Here is a 10,000-nt window from a genome sequence, read left to right on the forward strand (position 1 = left end):
ACCGTCACGTTATACTCTAATTTTCCACTTTCGTAAATTTATACGCTAATAGTTTAAAATTTCACAACCATGCATAAATTTAAAATGGTCAAATTACCCTCATTAATATTTAAAATATGAATCACCGCAAATTTTAATTAATTATAAAAAAAAATATCACACCTAGCCAATTAAAATTAACTAATTTTTCAAGTAGTCAAGATTTATAAATAAATAAATAAAATAGTGAAATAACTGAAATTAAGAAAATAGTGTATGTATTGTTATAGGTCATTTTCTTTTATGTAAAAAAAAATAATTAAAAAATATTTAAGAAACTGACAAATAAAAAAGAGAAAAATGCCATGATTCTCGATACCTGAACCTCAAGGCTTGAATCAAAACGTCAGGACCTCAAAGCGTGACGTTCAAACGTCCTCAAAGCGTGAAGTTCTGACGCCAAGATATCACAATAGGCACTACTACAAAATTGGGATTCTACAACGCTTAAAAACAGTTGTAGAATGATTCTACAACGCTTATTAAGCGTTGTAGAATCCTGCGTTGTAGAAGCTTCTACAACGCTTAGGGATCCGTTGTAGAAGCTTCAAGGCTTCTACAACGCTTACGGATCCGTTGTAGAAGCCTTGAAGCTTCTACAACGCTTAGGATCCGTTGTAGAAGCTTCAAGGCTTCTACAACGCTTACGGATCCGTTGTAGAAGCCTTGAGCTTCTACAACGCTTAGGATCCGTTGTAGAAGCTTCAAGGCTTCCAAAATATCTCGCCGCGGCAAGGACTAGAAGTCGCTTTTTAATAGAGCGATTTGAAGTATTCTTTTTACAAAATTGTTAGAAAAAATTTACACAGGGGAAAATTTACAAAATTGTCCTCCAATAATCGGAACTGTGACACGACAAAAACAATACTTATAATAAAAACTTAAAAAGAGAGTACAACCTTGGGAAGATCCTATTCTACCTTGCTCTCAAGATCCTATTTTTGGCAAATATGATTCCGTTTTTCTTCCCCATTACCACCTTGACTACCGGAGAACGAATAAATAACAAAAAAAAAAAAAGAAATACCTCCACGCTTGACGATACATTAATCAGAGATAAAAAAGAATTTTTGGCAGCACAGCCAGTTCTCATTCAGCTCTGGATTGACCAGCTCTGGAAGACAAAATAATGCCGACGATAAGGCCGTACAAGGCCAGAGCTTCGGCAAAGATGAGAATGAGGATCATTCCGACGAAAAGTTTTGGCTGCTGAGCGTTAGCCCTGCAAAGATTAAAACCATATAATTAAATGTCAACAAATTCACAGAGCCTCTACGTAACAAACACATTCTTAAATAGCAAACAACCAATTGTTTGTGTTTGTACATTCCAAATTCAATAAGCTAATACTATGTGTCAAAACGATGAGTAAGAATACTATCAGTTTTTGAAAAGTTTAAATGATCATCACTTGGCTGATATAATATATCTTAACAATTTGTTCACTCCTTTATTTAATCACTTCCACTTAAGACAGTACCCTTTAAAATTCCATATGACCGACTGAAGTACTGCAAGCTTGTGCTTATTAGATGAAACCAAGATCGATAAGAAAAGACGAAAATTTCGTCCAAAAACAGTGTTTACAACTAACGCAAGAAGACTATCTAACACTAACTTCTTCTGTAAATTAGCCACCCACCAGAACCTACGATCTTTGTGATGAGGGCCTGAAAACTCAACCCAGGCTTATTGGGTCTAACACTAACTCAAACCCTATCAATTATCCAGAACTACGATTAAGTTTATAAATTTTGAAGAGAAGTCTGAATTATACCTAACACCAGCGTCACCAACGATGCCAATTGCCATCCCGGCAGAAAGCCCAGCAAGGCCACAAGAAAGTCCAGAAGAGAGATGGGCATAGCCATCAAAAAGGTAGTAAGACTTGGCCTTGGGGTTAATCCCGGTACTGATGATAACAGCGATAATGAGACCGTAAATTCCCAAAACTCCAGCCATAACAACTGGCTCAGAAGATAAATTTAGCCACTAACCATCTCAGGCAGATTATAAACAAGTACAGAATTCAAGACAGCGGCAAGGGCAAAAATCCTGCAAGCAGCCTCAGAAACTCAAAAGAAGAATATGCGAGCTACGAAAGGCTACATCCGACGAAGAAAAAAAAAAGATTTAGTGACAATTTTTTTTTTTATATACCGATCATCATATACATTTGATTTCCTAATGCTCTTAAATCCCTCTGTATCGAGATAAAGTACATATGTTTTTGTTCCATTGACATCCACTTCTACAGGGGTTCCCCATATCCATATCCATGTAAGATACATAAGTCACTAAACATGTCCCAGGGTCATATGCAACGACAACAAAATAATTTTTGCATATACTAGGCCATCCCTTTGCAAGCCCGAGTTCTATTACTAGATATAAAAAATTGCCACTTGTTTTAACAACCGAACGCATGTAATATTGAGGTCAAAATAAAAATAAAATACCCTTTATTTGTGTGTCACACAAATGGCCAACACCGAATCCTGCAGAAACAATTCAGAATCTTTGAGTTATAATCTCCAACCTAGTTGAATCACACAAATTCTAATAAAAAGAGATCCATGCAATAGCTAGATGTTAAGCAAAAATGATTTTCCAGAGGGATAAGGCCTAATAACCCGAAGTTAATACCAGTGGAATAATATCAATAATTATGATTAGAAATCTAACGCTACTTCAAGGCTTTTCTAAATTAAATTATACTAGACAAAATAATAAGACTGAAGTTAAATGGTCCAATCAAATATATTCAAATCTACTGCTCTATCAAAGAATAAGACTGAATTTAAATAGGCTTGATGCATTTTGATCAAATCTGTGTTCATATGGACAACAGTTTGGTCCAAAATCTTCTCAGGATCTTCAAACGAGCTCAAAATAGAATTGGCATATGACTTCATTCCGAACAAATTTGAACAAAGAATAAGTTAAGTTGTCTATCATTATTTAATTAAAAATTTATTGCGATCACCTTGATGACTCTACCGAATCGAGAAAAATATTCATCTGAGCACCACCGCCAAGGTAATTACGCCTAAACCCATCGGAGTGAACTATTCTCAGCCTAGAGACTTTAAGGCCTTTCACTGCGATTGAATAACAGACTAGTCAAGCGAGAGAGTTTTCTCGGCAACTCCATATAAGCATGTCTTTCACCTGCCAGTTCAGTAGAAAGGAAATCTCAATCCAATTTCCTAATGCCAAAATACAGTAATCAAACCCTAACACCAGCCGAGTTAATTCATACATCATACTTAACACAACACAATATATTACAGTCTCCAATTATTGCTGCCACAACATAGCAATTGCATTTCATCGAACAGTTGGCGAGCATGTCAATACATCCCTCGTGAATCAGAAGGTTTTGGATAAGGCGAAGGCACGAGAAGAAGATTTCCGGTGCAGAGATCCTCCTCGGAGATCTTGCCGAGCTGAACCCTAGAGAGAGAGAGAGAGAGAGTTGAACCTTTTGCGAGACGGAGGGGGGGATCGGCTGCGAGAGCTAGCGGAGCGAGAGGGAGACGAAGAGGAAGAGAAGGATCTGGAGCGAGATCTGGAGCGAGATCTGGAGCAAGATGGAGAGCGACGTGAATAATATTTTGGAGGAAGGCGAAGGCACGAGAAAGAGTACTCCGTGGGGGGGGGGGGGGGGGGGGGGGGGGGGGTGAAATCCCATTCTTTGCGTCCACCTGAAGAACTTAGAGGCGTCGTCGGAGCTTTTGATGAGATTCAGAGTCTGAATCAAGTGGACTCGAAGAGAACGGGACAGAGCTCGGCGAGAGAGGACTCGACGCCGTTCGACCAAGGGTTTGAGTTGTTGATGAGCATCGACATTATTTTGCTGACGACGTTCTCGTCCCACAACTCTTCGTTCTCGCCATTATTTTGGCACGCCTGGTAAAGAGTGTGTGAGAAAATCGATGACGACGATACAATACAGAAAAAGAAGAGATTGAGAAGCGTTACCTGAGACGCAGCGAAGGAGGATGGGGACTTAGAAGCTGGTTTAAGGATGCGAAGATGCGATTTATGGATTTGGAGGCCATAACACTCGCATAGAAGAAGATTCCATAAACTCCAAAGATAAGCATAAGGAAAAGACTAATATTAATAACGAATATTTCATAAACTCCTACAACGGATATCCTATCCGTTGTAGGACATTCTCGCCGCGGCAAAGAAGAATTCTTGCCGCGGCGAGGTTCACCAAATGTTAATATTCCTACAACACTTAGTCGATCCGTTGTAAAAAGGTTTCGCCGCGGCGAAAAAAACACGTCGCCGCAGCGAGGATTCTACAACGGATCGATTAAGTGTTGTGGGAGATTTGAAATATGCTGAAATTTTACAATTCTTATATTAAGTGTTGTAAAAACACCAAACTTCTACAACGCTTCACCGTAAGCGTTGTAGAAACACTCAGTTTCTACAACGCTTATGAGTTTCTACAACGCTTAGCCATAAGCGTTGTAGAAACACCAACTTACTACAACACTTATGTTAAGCGTTGTAGAATCCCTAGTTTCTACAACACTTATTTTAAACGTTGTAGAAAGTGGGTTGTATAATCCAACATTTATAGTAGTGAGGCCCGAGTCAAATCGCGGATGCTCATTGATGTTAACCCAAAATTGAGCATTATTTGGTGCTAGAAGGAGAAGAGTCACGGCAACACACACGTGCTCCCACCAAACGATCACCGAATCTCTTCTGATATTATAGAAACTCAAAAAATGACGACCTAGTAGTACTTTCAGAGGAGGAGTCTCCAAGGTCACTGGGACCATCATGTTTACGAGAAAAACTAGGAAATAATTGTTTCCTTTCTCGAGACAAGTACTGTTGTCGCACGAAAATAAACAACGTTTTAAAGCTTCGGGTCCGGACCAAGTGGCCGCACCCGAGCCAACAGTGTGAACTCGAAAGTCTCGAGTTGAGGTTCCTCAGTCGGAGGCGTTCCTTGAAGAGAGAAGGGGATGAATGAGGGGTGTGACTGTGCTTCTTGTGAGCTGCCTACGTACCCGCGTTCGGGGATCAAGTCAGAACGTAGTTCAAGGCGTGTGTATACGCTGTGTGAAGCACGGAGAGGAGACGGAGCACGGAGGTGCCTTCGGCGACGTCTCAGGACTCTACGATCAAGTCCCAAGAGAGAATGTGTGTTTTCTATCTTCGGAGACGTAGGAGATTCTCAATGCAAAATCTCAAAAACAGCTTTGTGCGTTGGACGCATAGAGGATTTTCAGTAGAAAATCCCGGACGCAGCTTGTGTGTTTGATGCGTAGGGGAATTTCAGTGGAAAATCCCGGACGCAGCTTGTGCGTTGGATGTGTAGGGGATTTCCAGTAGAAAACCCTGAGTGCAGCATGTGCGTTAGATTAAGTGCTCGATCAGAGGAAATTGTACTCAGAAAGTTTGCGGCATCGTTTCAGAGTAATCTTGAAGAAGAATGAATGTGTCTGTCCCCCTCACTGAGAAGGGTATTTATAGTGAATGAGGAGGCCTAGGAGGGCCTCTGGATGCACCTCGGGGAGCGGGCTGCGGGTTTCTGGTGCGCGCGCAGCGCTCCTTTCGAATAGCGCGCCTCATTCTTTGAGGCACGCACATGGGGGGCTTCTAGGAGCCCGTTCCCTGGGCGTGTCGAGCGTGGGGCGCGGAAGCAGAGCGCGCGCGAGAGCAGCGCGGGTTCGCCTTGGGCCCGTTTTAAGCGGGCCTTGATGGGCTTTTTCGTGGCCTGGCCCATTGGATCTTCTAATTTGGAATTCGACGCGGAATTCTTCGTAAGTCACGAGGAATTTAATAATTTCCGAAAACCACCGACAACAAGTACCTCAGGTCGAGCTTGACAAATCCGCAAAAAGATCTCCGCCGATCCAAGTATCTTCCCGATTTGCGGCTGGGATCCATGAGATGAAAGGATGGATGGATCAAAGGTCACCTCAAACATCTCACTAATATGATTTTGAAGTTGGAAAGAGCAATCTAGCTCTACGATTGCTCCTAGACGCACAAGAAGACTTCCCCCCAGATGATGAATTCTCATACCAGTACCTCGAAAATCGGGAGATTCTCACGAAAGAACTTCTTAAGGTCTCGACATCGATCAAGAGTACGGGGAATAGACCCTCGACTCGATGCTCTGAGTCTCAAGCCAAGGAAAGTAATAGGAAGCAACCAAGGCCAGCCAAACAGGGCCCCACGAAAACGAGTGACCAAGGATCTCGAGGTGTGAAACCACAACAAATTCAACAAAGCCACAATAACCTCGCCCCACCAAAGTCTTGTCTAGGTGTGACGATCCGACTTTTTAAGACTTTAAAAAATTTGAGGTAATATTTTTTAAAAAACATAACTTGGAATATAAAGTTCGAAAAATCATGACCTAAAATAAATTTTTCATTTAAAAACTTGATGAAGGGGAAAAAAAACTCAAAGTTGCATAATTGAAATTTAAAACCAAAAAATACGATTGTAGATAATACCATAAATAAATTCATAACCTTTAACGGAATTGAAATGCGTAACCTATGTTGGAATTGATCTAGGGTTTAAGAAAAAGTTTAACGCTTCGGTAAGCGGCGGAATTTTAAAAATTTTCTTTTTCAAGTAAAACGTTTTTACTAACCTAGACAAAGAACAAGCACATGTAAATAAAAACTAATATGAGCATTAAAGATTACTAACCTTCTTAGAAGCTTGAACGTTGAGAAGCTTTTGGAAAAAGGTTGCAACTTTCGTCTCCCCTTGCAGCACGTCTCTCTTCCTTCCTCGGCAACTCGAGCAACCACGAAAGTTTCTATCACTAAATCACTCGAGAGAAAAAGGAATTAGTGTGTGGGCACTTTTAAACACTACGACTTAAGAACGAGTCTTGAAGTCGAAGAGCTAAACACTAGGTCAATTGAGGACCTAGGTGCCAAAACAAAAAACCGAAATTGAATAGAGAGAGAGGAGAGGGGCGGCCAACGTTCTAGAGAGAGAGTCTCTCAAATCTCTAAAACTTGGATGAATGAAATGTGAATAATAAGGCTCCTATTTATAGGAGAGGCCTCACATTCAATAAGGTAGTTTCCTCTTCTATAGAATATCACATATTCATGAGCCAATTTCCTTTTCTTCTCCTTATTTCACACGGCCATTGAGGATCCAAGATATCCTTGTATTTGTTTCCTCTTTTATTTAGCTTCCCTTTGACTCTAGCTTGGCCGAATTCCCTAGTGCATCCATATGCAAATTTGTTTCCTCTTTTTCTTTTGGCAAGTATCATGATACATTTATGCACACAATATTCTCTCTTTCTCTTGGGTAGTAGGCGCCCAAATGGTCTCTAGAAAGGCCTTCTAGAAGCTTTTCCATTTGTTCATGACAACATGAAAAAGGCCCATTAAGAATTTTCAATAAAATTCTTATGAAATGAAATTAATCCACAAGGCCCAATAAAATTAATTTTGGACGAGTGATTTATGTCATTAAATGACCATGTCAAAAAATTTATTGACATTCATTTCATCCTATGTCTCAAAAGACAAAAATACCCTTTTGACAATTTTCGTAAAACTTGTCTCGTTTTTGTTTTGACTTAGCTTCTAGTTTAACTATTCCTACTCGATGTGATTCGTGACAGTGACCTCATGGATCCAAATGAACAAAGCTTGAGCTAAACACTTGGACTCAAAAGTTCACAAACTTTTTCCAAGTTTAGCTTAATGTCAACTGACTCCACTAAAGACTTGACACTGAAAATCTCTCTGTTCAAATGAATTTATTTTCTACTCAAGAATTCAACCTAATTGTAATGAGTGGATCCACATAATATTATCAGTGTTTACCCTTCATGAATATCATCAGGTAGTCGGGATTTACAAAATTATCATTTTACCCTTCTAGCTGTTATTTCATCAACTCCTTTGTAGCTTGTGAATAAGTTCGAAACAATATATTGATGAGGAGCTAACAAGTCACATTGTTTCATCCAAAAGAGTCAAGACTCAATTTGGACACTGACTAGTTCATTTATTCACATTCCAAAGAACAAAGCATGAGGTGATATACATTGCATTTCAGCAATCTTGTACATGGATTCCATATCTATGAGAACTTCACAAAGTTACTCATGACATTCTCACAACTTAGTATTTCACCAATAGGCCTTGTTCGGAATCACATAGTGAGTCCGAACTCTGACTTTCTCAAATGAGAATACATAAGGTGTGAAATGACATGTCTCATTTCAGGATTAAGGTAAGCACGATGCAATTCATACGTAGTGACTTCGAGACATAAGAGGTTAAATGGTTTGTTCTTATCTTGTCTCTAGAAGTGCACTGGTCAATTCAGTACCTTCGGAAGATACCTAAAAGAACTATAGAGTCTCCAACTCTCAATGTCTCATAACCAGACATCATAGATTCTTCTAACAATCATACTGAGGTCAATAGTCCTTTGACCCTTAGATTGCGAATATATCGTTTTAAGCAAACTACGAAGAGTTTGTTCATGCAAATCTACATTTGTCTCTTCGTAAGTTGTTTAGTTTGTTTATGGACTAAAAACTAATGTTTTATCATAAAGCTTCAAACAGACAAGGAGGAATGAATGAACGTTTTAACTTTTATTAATGAATAAGCAATTACAAGCAAGAGTCTTCATGAGACTTTATTACATCAAATGCATAAAATAAAGACTACAGCTCTTCTTGTGGGCACCATTGACAACAACCTAAACCATGAAAAACATAAAACCTTAGGTTTTGGATTATTTAAAAACTAAAAGCAAAACAGAAGTCTTTTATTTTCATAAACGGAAACCATACCCCAACCCTCTTGCTATCGTCGCCGCTGATCCACCCTCATCACTTATTAATATTTTGTTTACCTACAGCACTGACGGATGTACATAGATGAGCTAACGCTCAGCGAGAATAACTATAATTCACAAAACATAAGAAGTAAAATGCAGGAACTAAAATGTGACATAAGATACCATATTAAAAGTCTATCATATTTTAATTCGAAGTCCCCTAGAGTAGCCATACCAATTTTAGTGTACACTTTGGAAACAAGCCATGGAGCTACGACCTCCCGTAGAACGCCCCATCATATAACATAAGCGTATGAAGAACTCTCTATGCGGCCTGTAATTCGGCTCGAGAAATTCTTCAAATTACCTCTGCAGTTCTAGGCGGTACGACTCTCTCGCTTACTTATCTTATTATTCATTACATTAAATGCATGAACGACACAAGATATAAACATACATGATAACATACATAGAAGAATAAGACGTGCTATAGCTATTCTAATTTATAACATATATCATAACATAAACTCACATATCGTCATATCATATCATATCGAACACATTCCAAACAATCATACGGAAAAAATCACATACCACACAACTACTTCAGATCACATAGTCATTAAACTTATTTATGAGCTAATTCGTGTTGTAATGAGATTATCCTCACCTTTGTTTCGGAAAGTATGACCGTTGGTCGTGGACGGCTCGGGAAAACTAGACGGCTCCGGAAAGCTAAGCAGCTCGGAACCTAATCAACGGAAAAAATTATTAAGCTTCTGTCAAAAAAGTTCTAAAGACAACTCAGGTTTTGGAAATTTCAAAATTTCGGCTGAAGGTGTACAATTACGAAAATACTCTTAAGGTCGAGAAAAATAAATTTTAGAAAGATAAATCCATAAAAATTCAAGTAATATTCAAATAATATTTGGAACACTTCTTACGTAAGAGGCACAGTCAAAATATGCTCAGATTATTTAATAAAAAAAATAAAAATTATAAAAACAAAAAACTGTTTTGGAACTATTCTCCGCACTACTTAGAATTTATTCCAAATATATTATGTGTGCATCCGAAAATTCTAAACTTTTGAATAGATACCAAAAACATATAGGACTAGGTCGTGTACACAAATTAGGTCGAAAAG

The 10,000-nt window shown here is 38.9% G+C and overlaps 1 protein-coding gene across 2 annotated transcripts; it reads right to left on the reverse strand.

Moving 5' to 3' along the window:
* Positions 1-848: 848 nt before the first annotated feature.
* LOC149390685 (V-type proton ATPase 16 kDa proteolipid subunit) lies at positions 849-3,675 on the reverse strand. Of its 2 annotated transcripts, XM_089620216.1 has the most exons (5): positions 3,524-3,675; positions 3,026-3,210; positions 2,499-2,537; positions 1,817-2,094; positions 849-1,261 (listed from the first exon to the last, which is right to left on the reverse strand). In XM_089620216.1, exons 4-5 carry the CDS (start codon positions 1,999-2,001, stop codon positions 1,129-1,131), a joined length of 318 nt encoding a protein of 105 aa, XP_089476342.1. In that variant the 5' UTR covers positions 2,002-2,094; positions 2,499-2,537; positions 3,026-3,210; positions 3,524-3,675; the 3' UTR covers positions 849-1,128. The 2 variants fall into 2 exon arrangements, with proteins under 2 accessions (XP_089476342.1, XP_089476341.1); XM_089620215.1 differs by lacking the exons at positions 2,499-2,537; positions 3,026-3,210; positions 3,524-3,675 and having other exon boundaries at positions 1,817-2,153.
* Positions 3,676-10,000: the final 6,325 nt, after the last annotated feature.

The sequence above is a fragment of the Urtica dioica genome, chromosome 7 (genome assembly GCF_054948205.1).
Source record: "Urtica dioica subsp. dioica isolate 48M chromosome 7, U.dioica_male_clone48M_v1_H2, whole genome shotgun sequence".
In the NCBI taxonomy this organism is placed as follows: Eukaryota; Viridiplantae; Streptophyta; class Magnoliopsida; order Rosales; family Urticaceae; genus Urtica; species Urtica dioica.